This window comes from Lupinus angustifolius, unplaced genomic scaffold (assembly GCF_001865875.1).
Source record: "Lupinus angustifolius cultivar Tanjil unplaced genomic scaffold, LupAngTanjil_v1.0 Scaffold_162_1, whole genome shotgun sequence".
In the NCBI taxonomy this organism is placed as follows: Eukaryota; Viridiplantae; Streptophyta; class Magnoliopsida; order Fabales; family Fabaceae; genus Lupinus; species Lupinus angustifolius.
In genome coordinates this window covers 407907-429969 of record NW_017728885.1, presented here as the reverse complement: position 1 = coordinate 429969, position 22063 = coordinate 407907, and the positions used below count along the sequence as shown (strand labels likewise).

The following is a 22063-nucleotide window of genomic DNA, read 5'->3' as shown; positions in this document are numbered from 1 at the left end:
TTTAAAAACAGTTTCTTAAAAAAATTACAAAATTCTTTTAAAAGTGAATTTTAAAAAAAGTTATTTTAAAAAATGATGTGTTTTTTTTTAAAAAAATGGTATGTTTTAAAAAACACTTTTTTTAATGAGTGATAAAAAAACATGTTTTTTAAATAATGATTTTTCTAAAAGTGTTTTTTTTAAATGCTTTTTTTTAAAATGTGGTTTTTAAATGAATGAATATTTTCTTAAAGTGCTTTTAGCTCTTACTAAACAAGCAAACAAATTGGATATCCATATAATCCATTAAAATGGATTAATGAATAAATTACGTTTGGACATGGATGAATTGAATAATTTAAAATATGGTTTAATAAATTTATATGGATTGATGAATAACTTTCCATATATCCATTAGAATTTAAATACAAATCCATCCAATCCATCCGTGCCACCCTTACATTTAACCAAACCTAAGCTGCCAAACATATAGAAATATAGGTTCAATAACAAACAGGTAAGTCTCAATAGTACAAACCATATATCCAGAGTTGAAAAAGTTAAGCAATAAGTTTGGCATGCAAATGAAGATACATGTCCTTGTTCCCAGTAATGGGAATTATCATAATGAGTTCATAGTCTTATTCCTCTCAAATTTGAAATCATTCAAATGAGATTGAGCACTAAGATTGAGCACTAGTATGGCCTGTATCGCATCGGACGCCTAAAGGTTGCAACCCTTCTGCACACCAAAATGATTTAATCATAACATGACCCAACATAGACAATGAGAAATCAGATAATGAATGCTTAAATAGCTTCAAATTGATACAAATTTATGAAGATTGAGATCATGAGTGTTTCTATTACCCAACAAAGATAACTCTTAGCATTTTTCAGAAAGGTAGTAAATGAAATAAGTATTGTCTTTAAAGAGCAAATGCATATAGGGAGGGGCAGCCACGCACCCCGAAAGAGATTAGTTCCTTACTCATAGGTGAGGGGATACCCCTGTTTATACAAAAAAGAAGAGCAAATGCTCGTTTTGGTTGTTCAAAGATAGAGGCAAAGCTGATATCACATTGATCAGAGATACCCTTCATCTATCAATGACAACAAAATGGACCTTCAAAATCATCAGTTACAACTAATGCCATTAATTTCATCCTTCAGGGAACAGTTTCATATCATTTTATGGAATTATTTGATGAAAAAATGTCATATTGAAGGACTGATTTGCAGCTATGTATATTACATCTTTTGAGGTCAGTGTGATGTATCTATAAATGGAGGACTAATGTGATGCTGCATATATCTTAGGACTACAAAAATGGACAAACCTCTCCATTTCTTATAAAATTTTAGGCCTGAAGTTGAAATTATAAAATTGATAGTTAAGAGACTTATCATCAGCAGTACTATGGCAATGCATCTATTACTTTCTTTACACTGACTATATTTAAATCACAAATTGAAGCAAAAATAATTTCACACTCTTTGATATCAAAATTTACACACAACACATAGAAGAGAGAAGCAACCAACAACAATTTTTACTCATCAAAATACAAGTTTTGACATTTTCTTACCCATGACCATCTGAACGATAGGGTGGAGAAGGTGCAAAAGGCCTCCGAGATCTAAAACCAGCAGTTCTTCGGTAGTACTGTTTCATTCCAGGAATGTTAGTTCGCTTAGCAGAGACCTGAAACAAGAATTCAAGTATAATTTAAATGGAAAAACTAACGGAAGGACTAACTACATTCATATAGATAAAATGATAGAGACCTTCAGTTTACGGCCACGCAATATGGACTCATTCATTGAGAGAGCATTTGGGACATCATGGATGTCAACAAACTCCACATAGGCGAATCCTTTTGGGTGACCATATTTGTCCACAGGAATTGTCACTCGATTCACTATTCCACATCGTTCAAAATGTCGACGAAGTTCTTGAGCGGTACATGCATAGTCAACCTGAATCACATACGGAACCCATTTAAATAAATCACAACATTCAGTTGAAAGATTTATAAAATTAGAGCTGTTAGAAATAACCTGTAAAGGAATTGAACATGCATTAGAAACACAACTGTATTATAAACTAGATCTTGTACAAATTATCAAATACAATACGCATGTGGCAAGAGCAGCAACAGGATCAAGAAAATAGTTAAAATGTAAATATACATTAACATGTAGTATGGGTCGGATATAACAAGAGTTAGTGTTATGCATTTTCAACTAAATTAGAATAAAAGGGAAACCAACTCATAGCAGAACCAGGCCAAGTATTTTTCTAGGTGGTTGGGATTTCTTTTAACTAATACACAGGCCAGTATGGTTGGAGTTGTGAAAACTAATTTCTAGAACTCGACCTGTTATTAGTGTCATAACCAACCGAACCAAACTGATGAACATGATAGTTACACTATTTCATTTTCATTAACGAGTAGAAAGCAGAAACTACTAAAAGATTCCACAAACAACATATTACACATGTAAAACTTGAAATTTGACAGTTAAAAAGGATAAAACGATAACAAAATATTTGTGAATATATATCTCTTGGGGGTAAGAAATGTATGTGGCTTCAAGGGGAAATACAGATGGTGCAATATAATGCAACTTTTGGAGGGACTCATGGTGTACACTTCTTATCCACTTAAATACCTTTTCTGTAACATCAGTCTTGTGTAAAAGCATTACCACGAGTTGGTTATCTTTTAGGCCGAAAACTTAAAAAAACCACCTATACCTAGACTTATCCTTTCCATTTAATCCCAAACTTCAAAAGTTTAATTATTCATTAATAGGACAAATGTCAAAAAACTTGACCAACGAGATGAAGATGATAAACAAGGGCCAAAGAAAAACTTTATCTGACAATTCCATCACAAAACCCAAAAGTTATCAAAGGAGTGCATGATTAAACAGGGTAACAAAAGACAAACAACAACTCGCAAGAGTAACTTCATTGTAGGCAAGTTAAGACCTAGATACAGAGTGCTAAAAATCTCAAAAAGAAAAGTGTAGGTAGGCAAGCGAAGACCTATCGTTGAACAAAGCACACTTTATGTCAATACAAAACCATTCATGAGAATTCATCTAAAAGATAACTTGAGTGAATTAGGCATTAACATGGCATCAGAGCATCTAAGTCAGGACTTTCATCATTGTCACCTGATTCTTCAAAATAAAAGTTGAATTTCAACACAGGGTAGGGGCATCCTACCAAAGTGCTTTTCTGAGAGGGGCATGTAAGATTTAAAACTATTCATTAACCTTCACCTAATAGCATACGCTTTTGCGAGGGTTGGTGATGACACTGACATGTACACATAAGTGAAATGCAAAGAGATATCAAATCATTACATGAAGCAGAAAAATAAGAATATTCAAAACTCACATTACCAACATAGATTGACCGAGAGTCAACTTCCTCCTTTTCAGCATGGCTAGCAGATGAACTGAATGAACCTTTAAATAAAAAATAATAATATATCATTTAAAAGAAAGATGTCAGTACTTAGTATTGTCATTAAATGCCTCGATGCACAATAATATTTAAAATGCTTTACTAGACCTGAAAAGTATGATAGGTAACTAGACTAGACGTAAAGGAAATAGAACAAGCTGAGTTTATCTCCTTTGATAGCATCCTATTCTTTCTCTCTTATGTTGAGTTCTGATTTTAGTTAATAAAAAAGGGTGGCTTTGTGCACTAGCCTTTCCCCATTGCAGGGAAGGTTAAATGTGTGTGCATCCTACTGCCTGTGATTTTAGCTGATATATCAATTTGGCCGATAGCGTAACACTACACGCACACGCATGCCCACAGAAAAAGATCAGCCTTTGGCAGGAAATAAAAGCCTCCTTGGTATTAAGTATTAACTATACAGTTACATGCTACAAAATAATTGTTGTAGTAAAACTTTTGAAGTATAATAGGTTGAGAATAGTCTGCCATTGCACAAACAGGATTCATAACGGTTTAACCCAGCAGGTGGTCAATCCACTCGCTGGATCCTTAGTCCTGCAGTCCGACTAGACCACCAAAAACCTAGATAAACAGTGGGAGTAAACCTGGAAAGAATATAATGGAGGTAATTTAAAATACTATAAAGTTGTCAGAGGCGTTAGACATGACATTATGGAGACATGTCAACAAAAGCATATAAGCATTGCAGCTGAGCTCTCATCGGCCTTTGTCACGGTGATTGGGGTTGATGATATTGGAGGTCAGATTCTCTGCTACCCGCCTATCCCCCTTCGCTAACTAGGTGCAGCACCTCCAAAATACCCTTATCCCCAAACAGATGTGAAGAAAAATAAATTCAGTCCAATATTGAGGAAGAATCATATTTTGTAGCTGAACTCATAAATGTTCTCCCAAGATTATTTCATAATTTTTCTATCTTTATCAGTAATTATGAAACGTTGATTCTTACCAAATTTTGTTTTTACCAACAATTACTCTTCCCCAAAATTTATCAATGCAATCTTTTTCCCTAAATTTTCCATATTAAACTCAGTTCGAAGAGGTTTAGAATCGGCGAAAAGCAACATCCACATAGCTCAAAATTCTACTCTCACCTTTGTTTGGCGAGAATTTGGCAGTTTCCATATTGAGTCGTGACAGCAACCTTCGTAAAAGTGACCTATTAGCACCTCAAAACAACATCAAAGAGATCAGAGCACTAGCAATTTGTAATTGACAACAAATCAGAGAAAGGTCATGACATATATATAATCAAAGACCAGATTAACACAACTTGAAGCAAACACCAGCAGTGATTCAATTGTAAAACGCGATAACAAAACTTACCGAGCACAAGATGGAAATCAGATTGAAGAGAGAAATTCACACGACCAAGGGTAAGGAGCAGGAGATATGAAGAACAAGCTGTCCGCTTTATAACGCTTAAGGCACTTTTCAGAGAAGCAGACAAGTCGACTTTATATTGAGTTGATCGGTTACCTTTACAAACACCGCCTATTGTTTAACCAGACTAGCAGCTTGGCTGGGTCCATGCAACTATGGTAGGGTCAATTCTAATTGTTATCCTTCTCATTTTAAAATAAAATGTGCATTGTGAAACAAATAGAAAAGATTTATAGATTAATAGTTTATCAATGGACATGATTTATGATAGAGCATTATATGACTAAGGTTTGGTTGTTGTTACTATTGTTTCCTACTTATAAAGTAAAATGTGAAACAATAATCTAATTTAATATAGACATACAACATAATCAAATTTAATATTGACATACAACATAATCAAATTTAATTTTTCTTTTTTTAAGGAATAATCCAATTATTTACCTAAAACCATGAAACAAATCAGAAAAACACATAAATTTAACAATTATTAAGTAGGAATCCAAGAAAGCCAAAAACAAACATTAACCTCAGAGTAGCAACCTCCATGTCTAGAATGCATCATTTTCAGGCCACGAAAAGAGGAATTCAACTGAAGTTTAATGTATACCAAGCTATATTATCACTAATTGGTTATCATATGAAAAAACAAATTAAGTCAAAATCAAAAGGGTATCAACTAAAATTGAAACCATAAGGTATTATACATCTTGGCATTACAAGGAAAAAACATATGCAAAGTTGCAAACAAACAGCTAAGAATCCAAGAAGAACACAGGAGTCAATGGTTTTTAGACGCATACCAGTTATGACAAAGCATCTCCGCTTGCTGGGTAAGACCATTGAAACACAATTCTCTCATTTTGGTAGAGGACCACGAATTGGTTCTCTCGTACCAATTCGTGGTTCTTTTACAAACTGATTGCCTCTAAGGAACGAACCGGATTTTTACCTGCAATTTAAATAAAAAGGGAATAATTGGTAATCTACACCCACTTTCATGAATGAGTTACAACAAAGAAAAAGAATTGTATCCTTGAGCATTTCCCTTATGGTGAAATAAAAGTTGAATCAAACCTGCAATAAGCAACACTAGAAACTAGCAGAAAGCTATAGAAACCCTACTAAATATACCTTAGTGTACCCGATATTTGACAAGGTAATGTACCGCGTACTACGTAACCATACTTATATGAAGGAGACCACATATCAAGTGACTATGAGTAAGATTGCATACATCTATCCTCCCGATTCCCTACTAAGTGGCAGCCTCGTGCAATGGACCGTCCTTTTTACGGGTAATGACAAAGAGAATTCAAATACTATTAGCAATCTCAGCAAATATTAATAATTAGTAGGCATTCTATGCGAAACATATTGAAGGATAAGTTAGGGTTGAGAGAGAGAGAAAGACACCTTGGAGAAGGGAAAAGCTTCATCTTCCACTTCCATGACCATTCTCTTGTTGCCCTCAAGGTCCTATAGAAAAAAGGAAAATTACCATAACAAAGGTTGCAAACCTTTTCGCGTGGTGGGAGTGTTAGCACTGTACTCATGCTTTTTCTACTCCATATGGTGCATATGTAATAATGGACTAAAAATAGCCACCAGATCAATATGAACCCAGACTCAGTGCATCTTTGATGTGGGTTAAAATATTGAGGTTTTGGTTATTTAAAAAAATTAAGTTTAAAATGTAAGTTATTTATGTTTGACAGTCCATAAGCTCTAAGATTATCTGTTTATTTAATTTAGGTTAGCTTATTTTCTTTTCTTTCATTTTTCAACTTTTTATTTTACTCCATCATAACTTTATATCTCTCTCCTTTTTAATCTTTCACCAAACTTCATATCTCTCGATTAGAGACATCAAAATGGGTCGTCCAACTTATTTTGTCTATGTCTGCAACAATTTAAGTGGGCGCGAACAACCCCACATTGGCTTAAGAGACAAAATGACATGCCCTGTCCGTTTTAAAACGGGTTAAAAGGGCGTGCGGATGGACAACACGCATTGATGAATAAATTAAAAATTAATTTAATAAAATAAAATTAAATAAATTAGTTAAAGAGAACAAAATTTTAAATTTTTTGATATTTTCTATAAAATTGACTAAATCATGTTACATCATCATTTTTTGAGACATTATATCAACAAAAAGTTGAGACATTAAATCAAAATTTATTGGATTTTTTCTTCTTTTTTCCTTACATTATGCATGCCAGCCACTTGTATTGTCGATTAGACATGTCCGCGGACAAACGGGTCGGGCAAATGGGAAAAAGTTACATGTCATATCCACACAAAAATAGGGATGAGATTATAGAATTTTTGTATAAAATTTGACATTTGTTTATTATTTATTTTGTGAATCATGTAATTCAAGTTTAACAACTTCTAGGGTGTCATAAGGTGGTCTCATGGTGAAAATGGCAGTCATAAGTTATGAAGCACGGATACTGATACGTGTGTCGGATACTATACGTATCCGATACGTCGACACGTATTTTTTCCAAAATACAGGATATGATACGTTCAGGGATACACGTATAAAATAATAAAACCACATAAAATAATATAAGAAAATTATAAGTGTAAATCAAAATAACCAAGGTAAAAAATATAATGGAAATTTAAAATCATTGCCCTCCATAACAAATCTATCTTATCCTATTTTAATGAAAACGAATCTATCCTAAAATCATTGTCTTCCATAACAAATATATTTTATCCTACTTTAATGAAAACGAATTTATCTTATCATGTTTTATTAGAAACGAATATATATTATCCTATTTTATTGGAAAGGAATCTATCTTATCATATTTTATTGGAAACGAATCTATATATCCTATACTTTACTGAAAACGAATTCATATATCCTATATTTTATTGAAAACGAATCGAATACGTGTCTTAATATTTATTTATTTTATTTTATTTTTTTAATTTTTGGATACTCTATGGATACGTATCATTCGCGAATCCGAGCGTATCCGTGTCGGACACCGACACGTGAGGGTGTTTGACGAATTCGTGCTTCAGAGGTCATAAGGAAGGGAGTGCAGGAGATTGTGGGTTCGAGTCACACCATCAACATAAAATGAGAGTTATAATGTGGTTTGATGGTAGGGTGAAGGAGGTTGAGAGTGGAGTCTCACCCACAACAAAATACTAACATATTAATAATTGTTTTTAATATTGATATTGGTTTTTATATTGTATTTTATTTTAATATATTTTTTAGTCTTTGTTATTCTATAATTTATTATATAAAAAACAATATTTCATCATACCCAAACAAAACAAGTTAATTGATATTCAATTTTCAGCTAAGGTACCCGAACATAAATAAATTATAATTCAAAAAAGTTATAATATCATAATTTATAAACTGAAACTAAAAACTTAATTCATACCAAACACACTCAATGAATAAAATTTTCCAATTATAAACTATTTGGTTTGATTATGTTTTTAATCGTTATCCATATTTTTGGTGTTAGTCTTTATCTCCAATGGAGATGGATGATAATATAGGTGTTTCCTGACAAAAAATGTGGGCATATCATCAAAATTTTGCTTGTTAGCTCGTGTGGGCTAAATGATTGATTGATGAGCATAAAACAGAGTATTACTTTATAAGAAACATATTTTTTATCCTACAAAGTGTGTCACTATTTGTAGTTGATTGAAAATAATGTACTTAATTTAAAATTTTAATAATTAAGTATTTTCCTAATCAATCACAAACAAAAATACATGAAGTGATACATTTTTTATACATAAAAATCACTCTACTTTATGCCTACTGTCATTGGTAAAATTGAAGGCTAAGATTCTCTTATTGAAAGGGAAATTGTCTAGTGTGAAGATAAATAAAAAGTAGTGGCCTAATTGGTATAAATAAAAAGCAATATGACCTGTATTTTTTATAAATAACTCAAGTTACCTATTATTATTATTCAAATGTATATCTTTTAGTGTAAATAGTAATATACCTATGGATCGCTTGTATATATGTTTGTCTACTATAAATTAGTAGGATATATGATTTTGTCCATTAAACGTTTGTGGGATGCTCGCATTCGCTTAAGTTTTGCGGGCACATGTAATAGTAAGAAATTAATTATGAAATTTCTTTAATTATCGAAATTGAGATCAAAATGATCGAGATATTATATCTAATTTTTACATCATTTATTAACTTTTTAGATTATATGAATTTCCTTAAACATTAAATTTTTTTGAACGAATTAAGTAATAGTCAACCAAATAATTTTCTACAATTAATTTTCCTACAATTAATTCCAAAATTATTTTTCCTACAATTCCAAAATTTTATACAATTAATTTCCCACCATAAATTGATTTCAATTCTAATAATTGAAGAACTTTTTTGGAAGATAAATTATTAAAAGAACAATTACTAAGAAAATGAGTACTACATTTAAAATTGGAGAAAATTCGAGATAATACTTTCATCTCAATTTCTTATGTGTATTGAAAAAATTAACAAGAGAATGTCATACATACATTGAGAAATGGAGAAAAATTTGGAAGAAAAATTAACAATGATCACTAAATTACATGAGAAAAATACTTTAAAAAAAAGGTACAAATATTTCATAATGATTTACAAAATGTCAATAAAAATGAAATTAGATAAAAAAACAAATGAAAAAAATATATACTCACGACAAAAGAGTCTGTTACATTTCCAACACACCACTCACGGTTCATATGTTCAATTTAATTATAATGAATTCTTACTCTCTTAAATATAAAATATTAAGATGAACTTAAATGGTTAATAATATATTAAATGTGCAAAAAAACTTTAAAGTATCTATATGTATATATCTACATATTATATATTATATATTATACTATATATATCATATATCTATACTTCCATGCTACTTATGAAGGGAAAACCCAAAATAACCACTTACTATGGTGTAATTTGTGGTTCACCATGTTTTGCCCTCACTATTTTTTAATTTTTACCAAAAAATCATATATAACTCAATGTTCCTCTCCACCTAATATTTGTTCCATATTATTTGGTTAACTATTTATTCTTCTTACATTATGTCTATCAGAAAATTGAACATTACACGAATCAAATAAATTCAATTGTAGATTACAAATATTTAACACAAAATATTATATTTGATATTTATGACATACAAACTACACATTATAAATGATAGGAAAGCGGGTTGGCAGGCACGACAGTACCTATCAACATCCTAGTATATATAAAGCTAAAACTACAAATAACTATCATGTCATAATTTTTCACATTAAAAATTTACCCTTTTTAACTCCTCTATTAATAACCATCATAAACTTAAAAATATTACTTTTATTCTTTTTCATAATACACCATTATTTTTACACACATTTTCTTATTTTTATCTTTTATTCTTCAATTCTATATTTGATTAATTTTCTTACATATTTGGTCTCTATTGAGTTTCTATGTAACATTTCTTATATTAAATTATTTTTCTTTAAAAAAATATAACACAAAAATGATACTTATTATAAAAAATAAGATTGCAGGTCGATAGACACAAAGTACCGATCGACACGCTAGTGTTTATAATGAAAATAGAAGGAAATAACTTATTTTCTACCATTTGGTTGAAAAGAAATCAAATAAAAAAAAGAAAAATGAACAATGTGTGCTACTAAAAACTTTTCTTCTAGTATATAGAGAAAAATGGATAGAAAAATTATATTTACTCATGACTTAATATTAATGAGACTTGTTTTTTTGTTGAACATTTTCTAATTCACTAATATTTTTTCCCTCTTTATTTCATATCAAATAAGTTAAAAACCACTCTTTTTACTGTCTTTCTTTTCTTCAATGCTGACCCATTTTTTCACTTAAACTAAATATAGTGTAAAATAAATTACAATTTTATTAAAGTAATTAGTTTATTTGTTACAACAAATTTCTACGTGAATAAAGTAAATCAATACAATAATATGTGGGACACATGTCTTTAGGTTTGATTCATATTATTTTTATTATTAATTAATAGTGTGTATAGGCACTTTGTGCCTGCCGATCAATATTGTATGATACTACATATTTAATTTTTTATAATTAGACTATATTTGTTGTATTTAGTGTATTTTATATTATAATTTTTGTGTGATGATAATATTTAATTTAAGGTAAGAGATGTGGTTAATTAATGTGTTGGTGATAGTTAATTAGGATTATATGATTTTTTGTAAAAAATAAATAATGTGAAGGGCAAAATATGAAGTAAAAATTACACCAATGATAAAAGTTATACATGTTTTAGCTTTATAGTAAGTATAGAAGATAATTATATTTTTTCTCTCCATCTTTCCATTTTCTATTATATCATATAATTAAAAAAATATAACAATTTCAACTCATTTACTACTTTTAACTTTTCTTTCTTCACCCTTTATTTTTACTGATACTACAGTCAAAAGTTAAGAGGAAAACTTGCATGAAGATACATACAATATGTTATATTTAGAGACAAAATTATTTATATTTGTTGGTACTATTACTTATGACTAAATTTTAATTACAATTAATTTTTTAATGCGTTAACAAAATTTTATTGGTCGTTTCCATATATATAGGTCTTCACTATGAGACATGATTGGTGAGAAATATATTTAATAATTATAATTTAACATAAATAATTTTTTTAATCGATCAGAGTTGATGGTACATTGAGTAACACAAAAAATGAAATATCAAATATACTCCCCATACAAGTACACATATATTGTCCTACAATGAATATATGATCAATTAAAAAATAATATTATTTAAAATTAAAATTTAATTTTTAAATATTTTTTGACCTATAATAACTTACCTATAACTCTTTCTCACATAAGTTAATTTAGTTGCAGTGTAACAAATGTGCCACGTAAGCATATGGGTGAGCATGGGTCGGGTTGGGACGAGTTTAGACTTGTCCCTACCCGGTCCTAATTATTAGTCGGGTCAATTTTTTGAATCCGGACCTAGACGCGATGCTAACCCGATTCTAAATAGTGACCGGGTCAGCCTTTAAACCCGACCCGATTAAATAAAATGCATACTTATGTTAGATAAAGACTTCTCAATATTATATATTATTTGAATATGTAATTTGATATATAATATGATATATGTACATATGTATTATTAATCATGTATATATTATGAAAAAATTAAAAAATAAATAATATTTTCACTCTATATACATTTGAGTAGAAACATAACAAACATGATGAACGAGTTACCCTAAGACGGGACAGACCGAGTCATGCTTGATCCCTACCTAACCCTAAATATTGACTGAGTCTATTTTTGGAACTCGAATCCGGCCCTAGACCCGATCAGACCCAATCCTATTCGGACCCGATCATGATCGGGCCGTGCCGGGTGAGCGGGTAGGCCGGATCCTGCTCACCCCTACGTAAGCATGTAGTTGTCCTAAAGAAACCAATCCGGGAACGCTAACAAGGACACACAGTACATACTTTCATTTCTCTCTCTAAAATCTCTCTCTAAAAACCCGAACCCAAACCCTCACCTTACTTCTCAACCTTCACCAAGATCTAACCCTGGTACTGTACTATTTCTCAATTCCCCTTTTCTTATTTCTTTTTTTCCTAGTTGGGTATCAAAGTTTGAATCTTTATGCTACTTTGTATCTCGGGTTTTCATCAAAATTTGTTATTTCTTAGTTTCTTTTACGCAATTGACAAATCTGTCCACTTCATTCATCTGGGTATTTTAATTTATGTTAAATTGTTGTTTGAAAGGAGTTTTTTTAGTGTGATTATTAAGTGCTTGGAATTTTATTTTATTGTTGTTTTCTTATTAAGGAACAGTTTCCATGGAGGAACCTGAGAACAAGGAGTTAAATACAGTGGCTCATGTAGGTGATGAAACCATACCGGAGTCTATTGACTGTGAGGGTCAAGTTCAGATTAAGGGTACTACTTTCTCAGAGGAGCTGGATGGAGAGGGTGGAGATTGTAATGGGAAGGATGTAATGGTGAAAGTATTGGGTTCAGATTTGTACATAGACGGTGTTTGCACTAGTGGAAGTGGCGCTGAGTTGAATGAGGAATTGGGTTGTGGTGGAACAATCAAGGGTGACGATGGGTTGGATAAAGTTATGAAACCTTCCGGGGTAGGTAGTGAGGCGCAGTTTGAGGGTTTGGAAGCTGTGGGTTCTGAAAAAGATAGGAGCGATAATGCGGGGGTTGAGTTGGACGGTGTGTCATTGGAGAGGGCAGAGAGTGGTCAAGCAGTTGTTAGTGGTTTTGAATTTGATGTTGCATCTATGAATACGGAACCTCTTTTGGATGATAGAGCTCGGAGAGAAGGCAATACCACATCTGGTGAAATTGAAGTTCCAACAGCGGAGGATGATAGTGTTGAACATGTGAATGCATTAGATGCTGAGGTCCTAGATTGCAATATTGCAAATACTGAATGCGATACTGTTGAGTTTGAACGCGTGAATGCATTGGATGCTGGGATCCTGGATCACAAGGTGGCAGATATTAGACGTGATAATGCTTTAGAATCTTCGGTGACAGTTAGTTCTGTGGGGAGAGAAAATGTACAGAGTAGATTAACTGTCAATGATAATCAGGAAGACATGAACTTGGCTGATTATGGAGGAGCTGCAGAAGACGGAAATAATGTGAGCTTGGAAACATTGGATGAACAGAAAAGCATTGCTACCTTGAATAGTGATAAAACATCGAAGAGTGAAGAGTGTATATGTGACAAAGTAGAATTTGAGGAAAAGTTAAATTCAATTGGAGAGCAGCCAATGGAGATCGATAAAGTTGTTGACAACTCCAATAATATGTTAGAGGAAGTAGTTGGTGGAGCTGAAGTTGCAGTAGACAAGGCTCTCTTGAATTCTGAAGAAAAGCAGTGCTTTAGGCTTGAAAAGTGCATTGAAAAGGAACACATGACTAATGCTTCACAGGTTAGTTCAGATATTGGTCAAGAAAGGGTAATTGAGAAGGATGGGGGTGGTGTTTCTGCTTTAAATGAGTCTTGTGGAACAGAAGAACTGGAAGTGGAAACAGACAACAACGTTTCTGATGCTGAGCAACGTAGCTTGCATGAAGGAATGGAAATGGAAGCTGATGATCAACCAGCAGCAGAAAGGAGTAAAATAATGAACCACACCTCCGAGGTTAAAGGTAAGATCTTTACTGATTTCATAAAATCTTATTTTCCAGCTCAGCTAATGGTTGAAAACAAACTGTAAGAGTAAATGTAAATGCTCTTTTTTGTTTCAGTTTATGATGCTTGTAATTCGGTGGATGCAAGTACATTGGATAGCAAAATACAAGTCGGCATTTCCAAGCAGGATGGGAAAGTCAGAACACGTTCTTCCACGAAGTCTGTGAGCTCAGAAACAGTTCATCAGGCAAGTTATTTGCTACCAACGGAAAAGGAAGGTGAGTTTTCTGTATCCGATATGGTTTGGGGCAAGGTGAGAAGCCATCCGTGGTGGCCTGGACAGATATTTGATCCTTCAGATTCTTCTGAGAAAGCAATGAAACATTGCAAGAAAGACTGCTATTTGGTAGCATATTTTGGGGATAGAACATTTGCTTGGAATGAAGCATCACAGTTAAAGCCTTTTCGGAAACATTTCTCTGCTATTGAAAAGCACAGCACTTCAGAATCATTCCAGAATGCTGTAGAATGTGCTTTGGATGAAGTCACAAAACAAGTAGAATTTGGCCTAGCATGCCCTTGCATACCTAAAGGCACCTATGACACAATTAAGTACCAGATCATTGAAAACACTGGGATTCGGCAGGAAATACGTTCTAGACATTGGGTGGATGAATCTCTAAATGCTAGCACCTTTTCTCCTGGCAAACTTATTCAATACTTGAAAACTTTATCTGTGTTGCCAACTGGTGGCTTTGATCGCTTGGAGCATGTAGTCGCTAAGGCTCAGTTGCTTGCATTCTATCGTTTTAAGGGTTACTCTACCTTGCCGGAATTACAATATGGTGAAGGTTTGGACAATGACATGGACAACATAATTCATGACGGAGAGAATAGTTTGAGTGAAGTTGTTGAGCACTTAACTCCTTTGAGTAACAATGGTGATCTAGCTGGCCCTGGAAATTTGAAAAGCCAAAGCAGCTCTCATCACAAACGTAAACGTAATTTGAAAGATAGTTTGCCCCTAGCTAAGAAGGAAAGAAGTTTGTCAAAATTAATGGGTGTGACCCCAGACTCTCCCGATGGTGATTATTGGTCTGATGAGAAAGTAACTGATGCTCTCGTTTTACCTGCCCGTTCCAAGAAAAAGAGGACTATTGATCACTTTGCTGATGATATAGGGATGGAAGAGGGGAGAAAAACCATTTCACTTGCAAAAGTTTCGAATACCACAAAGCCATCATTTAAAATTGGTGAATGTATTCGTAGGGTTGCTAGTCAACTTACTGGGTCACCGTCCATGTTGAAGAGTTCTGGTGACAGGTCTCAGAAGACAGATGGAAGCACTGACGGTGTTTCTGGTTATGGATCTGATGACCCCTTCCAGAATTTTGAGGAGGCTCAGAAGTCTAGTCTGACTGTTCCAACAGAATATTCATCTCTAGACGATCTGCTATCTTCGCTTCAGAGAGTGGCAGAAGATCCCCTTGGAGATTATGTTCACCCAAATTCTATGGTCAGCTTCTTCTCTGATTTTAGGAATTCGATACTTGTGGCTGATATTTCTGGAAAAGAGATATTTTCAACAGTTAAAGTTGGTAATAAAAGGAAGAAACCAACCATAGCTGGAACACCAGAAGCATTTGAATTTGAGGATATGAATGACACATATTGGACAGACAGGGTCGTCGACAATGTTGCTGAAGAGCAACCACCTGTAGAGAAACCACGCCGAAAATATAAGAAAAAAGATAATCAACTTGTCCCTGCTGAGTCAGGGAAGCCTGTTCAAGTTACTCGCAGGCCCTATTCCAGGAAACGTTATTCTGACAGCAATCATGCCGAGGTATCTGAAAAACCTTCTGGCTATATAGATGAAAATGCCCCGGCTGAACTTGTCATGAACTTTGCCGAGCTGGATTCTGTTCCCTCAGAAACAAACCTTAATAAAATGTTTAAGCGTTTTGGACCACTAAAGGAATCTGAAACAGAAGTTGATAGAGTAAGCAGTCGGGCTAGAGTGGTCTTTAAGAAGTGCGCCGATGCAGAGGTTGCATGTGGTAGTGCTAAAAAGTTCAATATATTTGGACCAATACTTGTAAGTTATGAGCTTAACTATACTCCAAGTGCATTGTTCAAAGCTTCATCTGTCGCCCCAACCCAGGAGCAGGAGATGCATCTTGATCTTTCCTATTTTGAAGTTAATATGGTCTAAATTATTTCGTAAGTACTTTTAATTACTATTTCATACACAGTATTTTAGTTGGTTCACTTTGATAGATAAGCTATGCCCCATGAGCCATGGTTGATGCATTAGCTTCATGAAAATGTGCATCAAGATTTAACCAAATCATCTTTTGTTTGGTCCAACAATACATGACTAAATGAAATATTTGATGAACAGTAAATGACATTTGTGATTCTGATTTCAGGGATTGGAGACAATAATGTGGTGTCATCCATTATTCTGCTAAGAGATATTTGTTGGTAGTAGGATTTTTGTTGTTGTAGCTCCTTAGTTTGTAATCATTTTCCTAATTTTCTTGTATAGTTTTGTTAACCAACCCTCTTTAATAGTTACCATCATTCCCCTTCCATATTTGTTTCGAATTCTGTAGTCTGAATTGTTGCTATATATCAATAGTCATTGGAAACTATACTTTCATATTTGAGGGATGCCAATTGATGCTACTTGTATTTTGGTTATATGTCTTGTAATTTACAGGTTTAGGATTATGTTAACTTGTCTTTGTTACAATCTTCATATTTCACTGCATGTCATTTATTACACATTTTCAACACATTGATTACTGTCATATAGGTAATAAGAGTAATATAATGTCGGCCCAATTCACGAGAACTCCCACCTAGTGGAGTCTGGGGAGGGTAGAAGGTAGATATATGTTGTAGATCACATACTTTCTCATTTTTGTCCTTAAAAATGATGCAATTCTTTTTTTGTTTGCTTAAGATCATTTTTGAGGTTACTACTGAACTGAAGTTTTGTTAAAAATACGACCTTTTGTACTTAATGTTTGTTTCGACTTTATATTTTTTGCATTGTTGAAAAAATGTTCAGGTTTATTTGGCTGAAAACATCTTTCAGTTGACTATTGATCACATATTTTTCTTAAAGATGTAGCATTTACTATTCATCTTATTTTTTTCTTAAAGATATATTTTTTACTATTAATCTTAAGTTTGTTTTTTTAATCTCAAACTTTACTTTGTATCCTGAACTAATACCATGTAAACTTCACTACTAAAAAGATCTTTCAATTCACTATTGATCACATCTTTTTCTTAAAGATGTAGGATTTATTATTCATCTCATTTTTCTCTCTTAATGATGTATTCTTTACTATTAATCTTAAAGCTTGCTTTTTTAATCTCGAAGTTTACTTTGTATCCTAAACTAATACCATATAAACTTCACTGCTGATCTCAAAGTTTGTTTTTTGAAACTCGAATTTTACTTTATTTACCTTGATATTAGTTCAGTTCACTATTGGTTTGATTTTTATTTTCTCCAAGCTGGGGGCATAACTAATGATTTATAATTGATTCATGGATATTGATATTCCTTGATATAATAATTTGTTGTTTATGACATTTGGTTAATTCATTTTATCGTCTTCTGGGTTTTGAATTTTGTCCCATATTTTATTCTTTACTATTAATCTTAAAGTTTGTTTTTTAATCTTGAAGTTTACTTTATATCCTGAACTAATACCATGTAAATTTCATTGTTGATCTGAAAGTTTGTTTTTCTAAACTCACTTTCACCTTCATAATTTTCTCTTTGCTCACTGTTATTTTAGTTTTGCAAATTCCAATTGACATTCATTCAAAACAGATGCACTAAACTTTCACCCATCCTGTTAACAAATTTAGTTACAATTTATAGATTAACGAATGCACTAAACTTTCATCCATCATGTTATAAAAATAGGGTTTAAGTTATAGATGATGATGCATAAATAGTAAGTTAATAGTCATTGTATATTGTTTCGTCACAAATATTATATATGTACTAAAAGTTATTATCAATGTACATTGTTCCATCACAAATATTACATTACACCCTAACCCAACTATAAGTTTTATTTATGTATAGTGATTCTTGAACTAAAGTTTTATTTTAATTCTTTCTGATTGCAATTAACAATTTAATTTTGTTGTTGTGGATAAAATATCATTCTCTGAAAATATCACCCAACGACCGAAATATTGAACTTCTATTCATCTTTAGTTTTTCAAAATTTATAATTACAGTTTTCTATAATGTTTTATCTTAATAAACTTGCAGGTCTATATCTATAATCTTCTGGAATATATCATTATCAAAGTCAATGATATCATGTCACTGCTGGTAATGTACATACATTACAAACTTACTTTCTAAAGTAAGTGAACTAATATGGTACAATCTTTTTTTAATCCACAAACCAAATTTAAGTAAGTACACAAACTAAAGGTGATTCAAATATTTTAGAAATCTCATTCATATCTTTTAGTTTCTATGCACGTTTCTTGCATAGAAATGTTGAAAAAGTAATGACAGCAAGGTAGGTTACTTTCAAAGGTAGAATCTAAAATTCTCCTTCTACTCATTTCTCATAAAGACACCAACTTAGTTTTTCTAAATCCAATATCATCTCTCCTCAACAAACTTTGCTTCTGGACTTTGCATGTAAGAATTTATACCTCATTCCCGTTATCTTCTTCAAATTATACACTAACTTTATCTCATTTTCTATATAGTCATTTCTTCTTATTTCCTTGTTTTCATTGTTTTGTCATATTGTTATACTTCATAAATCCTCTATTCTTTAACTATGTATTAACTACTTGTTGGAACATGGTTTGTTGAAAATCATGAGTGAGAATTTTTGGGTGTGAAATATAAAAAACACTCAAGTCCCACATAGAAGAGTTTTGAAAAAAACAACTCTCAAGTCCCACATAGAAGAGTTTTGAAAAAAACAACTCTCAAGTCCCACATAGAAGAGTTTTGAAAAAACAACTATCAAGTCCATATAGAAGAGTTTTAAAAAAAACAACTCTCAAGTCCCACATAGAAGAGTTTTGAAAAAAACAACTCTCAAGTCCCACATTGGAGATATGAGGAACTTGGAAAAATCCCAAGTTATAAATAGAAGCATTTTTCCTTCATATTTTCTTGCCCCAAGTTGAATGCGCTTTCATTCAACTTTTTCTTTATCCCTCGTATTTTCCGCCAATGCATTTCCGGCAAACTTCTCCCCCTTTCTTTCTGTGGCACTAAGAAATGGCACAAGCAGCCATGTATTGTGGGAAGAGAGTTGACACGGGTAGCCATATTGTGGATAATTTCGAGAATTGGCATGGGTAGCAATATTGTGGGAAATTTCGAGAATTGACACTGGTAGCCATATTGTGGTGAGTGTATTCGAGATTGGTTCTTACAGTGCAGTAAGAATTCGATAACAGAGATCTGGACTGTTTTATCCTGGGGACGGCGTGGTTGATAGTCTGCTTGCACATTTTGGGCAGTGCCACGAAACGTCTTAAAGAGAGCGACCTGGTCGTGACTCAGCCAGTAAGTATTATTTCGTGTCATTTAGAATTGTTGCAAGCCACAGTAACAACAATTTTAAGACGCTTTTACTGCAATGACATTCGTAGATAATATTACTGGACCGAATAACTATGACCTGAACAAACCATTTCGGTTTGATGAGACAAATTTCAAATATTAGCAACATAAGATGAAAATTTTCCTCATTATGAGAAAAATTACACACGTTTTGAAAATGAATATCCTAATGCTGCTGAAGAAAGCTGAAAAAAGGATAAACTAGCTATTAATATAGCTATCTGGAACGAAAATGATTATTTTCATGAATTTCATTTTGAATGAGTTGTCAGATGATCTCTGTAATTACTACAACTCATATATGTCTGCCAAATTAATTTGATATGCACTTGAGAAATAAAGAAATATGATACAGAGGAAGTTAATATAAAATATATATGATATTATCACTACATCAAGTATCAAATGACTGATAATGAATCAGTAGAGTCTCAGTGCTATGAGATACATAAAATTGCTCATGAAATCATTTCTGATGATTTGGCCCTAGAGAGTTAAACTCGCAGAGCCTATGAATGTATATTCATTGGGTATGATGTAAACAGCAAGACGTACATGTTTTACGACCTTAACGCAAAGGTGATCATTGAGTCTAACAATATTCGCTTCAATGAAGAGAAATTCCTTTTTAAAATGAGTAATAGTGGGGGCACATCAACTAGCCACATGCTTGTGATTAGAGATAATGATAGAAAATGAAAGGTTTGAAATAGAACTTAGAAGAAGTAAGAGAACAATAATTGTTAGAGAGTATAATCCTGATTATATGGTCTATATATTGGAGGATAATCCATCAACTTTCCAAGAAGTTTTGATTTCTCTGGGCGTTGATTTGTGGCGAGAAGTCATAAATGATGAGATGGACTATCTAGAGTCTAAAAAGAAACAGACTATGTTAGCTCAATCCACTATGGAAGTTGAGATGATAGCATTAGCAACAGCTAATGAAGAAACATGTTAGCTGAGAAGTTTGCTTGCAGAGATTCTCCTATGTGAAAAACATAGATGAGTTGTGTTGATCCATTGTGATAGTATCGCGGCTATTGCAAAATAAATAAAAAATTGAGAACCGCTTTTATAACGGTAAGAAGCGACAAATACATCGTAAGCACAACACCATTAGATAGTTACTCTTTACATGAGTTGTTAGAGTGGATCATGTACATATTGAGAATAACTTAGCAGATCATTTGACGAAAGTACTAGCTAGATAGAAAGTCCATAATACTTATAAGAGTATGAGACTATTGCCCTTAGAACGAGGATCACTCATGATGGTAACCCGACCTAACTAACTGGAGATCCCAAGAAATAGGTTCAATAATGGGTAATAACAAGTTGTGAAGTGATATGAGAATGAACATGCTATAAAATTATGAGAAGCATGATTCCTGTAGCATATGTAAGGATGAGTTAAACTCTTAATGAAATTTATACTCCAATTGGAGTGGAGTACCTAGGCTATATGAGTACTCTTGATAGACTCACCTATGTGAATGTGGAAGTGGGGGCCGCTTCCTATGAAATTTTGGGGCATAAATTTCTAGAGGGTTCACTATACTGGGATAGACGTGCATGACCTTTAACGCACGGACTTTACAGAATACACCTTAGAAAAGGTTGTGTGTGGTTTGATGCCGGAAATAGAGTTCAAGACTACGAGCCACTCTAGTAAAATCTGGATCTTATTCACTAGCATGACATCCTTGTTTATGCACAATCTTATTGAGACCACAAATATTATCGGAAATCGTTTTTAATTTCAAGTGGGGGATTGTTGGAACATGGTTTGTTGAAAACCATGAGTGAGAACTTTTGGGTGTGAAATATAAAAAACACCCAAGTCCCACATAGAAGAGTTTTGAAAAAACAACTCTGAAGTCCCACCTAGAAGAGTTTTGAAAAAACAACTCTCAAGTCCGACATAGAAGAGTTTTGAAAAAACAACTCTCAAGTCCAATATAGAAGAGTTTTGAATAAAACAACTCTCAAGTCCCATGTAACACCACGAATTTTACTATTTTGAATTATAAGATTTTATTAATATTTTTATTAATTATATTTTCGAAAATGAATTTCTGGGAATTTTTGATAAATAATTAGACGAAACGCTAGTTGAGTTTTAGTCTTGTAATTCTATTTCCAATTTGGTGGTAAAATTTCATGATTTTCGGAGACAGTCGGTTTCGGACCACTATCGGGGCCAAATCTCACTCGAATTCGGCCCAATAACGTATTTTTGAGTTCCGTAGCTCAGAATCAAATTCTGATTGCGCCATTGGCTTCGAAATATTATTTCAAGTCAAGATAGACACCAAGTTTGTCCAGAACACATTTCTAATTATT

General features: G+C 32.8%; 2 protein-coding genes across 9 annotated transcripts; one reads left to right on the top strand and one right to left on the bottom strand.

Moving 5' to 3' along the window:
* Window positions 1–467: 467 nt before the first annotated feature.
* LOC109342041 (polyadenylate-binding protein 1-like) lies at window positions 468–6463 on the bottom strand. 5 transcript variants are annotated; one of them, XM_019580004.1, is made up of 8 exons: window positions 6284–6377; window positions 6036–6155; window positions 5671–5819; window positions 4579–4643; window positions 3392–3462; window positions 1768–1959; window positions 1569–1684; window positions 468–721 (listed from the first exon to the last, which is right to left on the bottom strand). In XM_019580004.1, exons 3-8 carry the CDS (start codon window positions 5727–5729, stop codon window positions 676–678), a joined length of 549 nt encoding a protein of 182 aa, XP_019435549.1. In that variant the 5' UTR covers window positions 5730–5819; window positions 6036–6155; window positions 6284–6377; the 3' UTR covers window positions 468–675. The 5 variants fall into 5 exon arrangements, with proteins under 5 accessions (XP_019435549.1, XP_019435551.1, XP_019435548.1 ...); XM_019580006.1 differs by having other exon boundaries at window positions 6051–6155; XM_019580003.1 differs by lacking the exons at window positions 5671–5819; window positions 6036–6155 and having other exon boundaries at window positions 6284–6463.
* Window positions 6464–12362: 5899 nt separating this feature from the next.
* On the top strand, window positions 12363–16875 carry LOC109342040. 4 transcript variants are annotated; one of them, XM_019580002.1, is made up of 5 exons: window positions 12363–12491; window positions 12753–14096; window positions 14196–14956; window positions 14990–16302; window positions 16512–16875. In XM_019580002.1, exons 2-4 carry the CDS (start codon window positions 12764–12766, stop codon window positions 16292–16294), a joined length of 3399 nt encoding a protein of 1132 aa, XP_019435547.1. In that variant the 5' UTR covers window positions 12363–12491; window positions 12753–12763; the 3' UTR covers window positions 16295–16302; window positions 16512–16875. The 4 variants fall into 4 exon arrangements, with proteins under 4 accessions (XP_019435547.1, XP_019435543.1, XP_019435546.1 ...); XM_019579998.1 differs by having other exon boundaries at window positions 14196–16302; XM_019580001.1 differs by having other exon boundaries at window positions 12753–14101; window positions 14201–16302.
* The last annotated feature ends 5188 nt before the right edge of the window (window positions 16876–22063 follow it).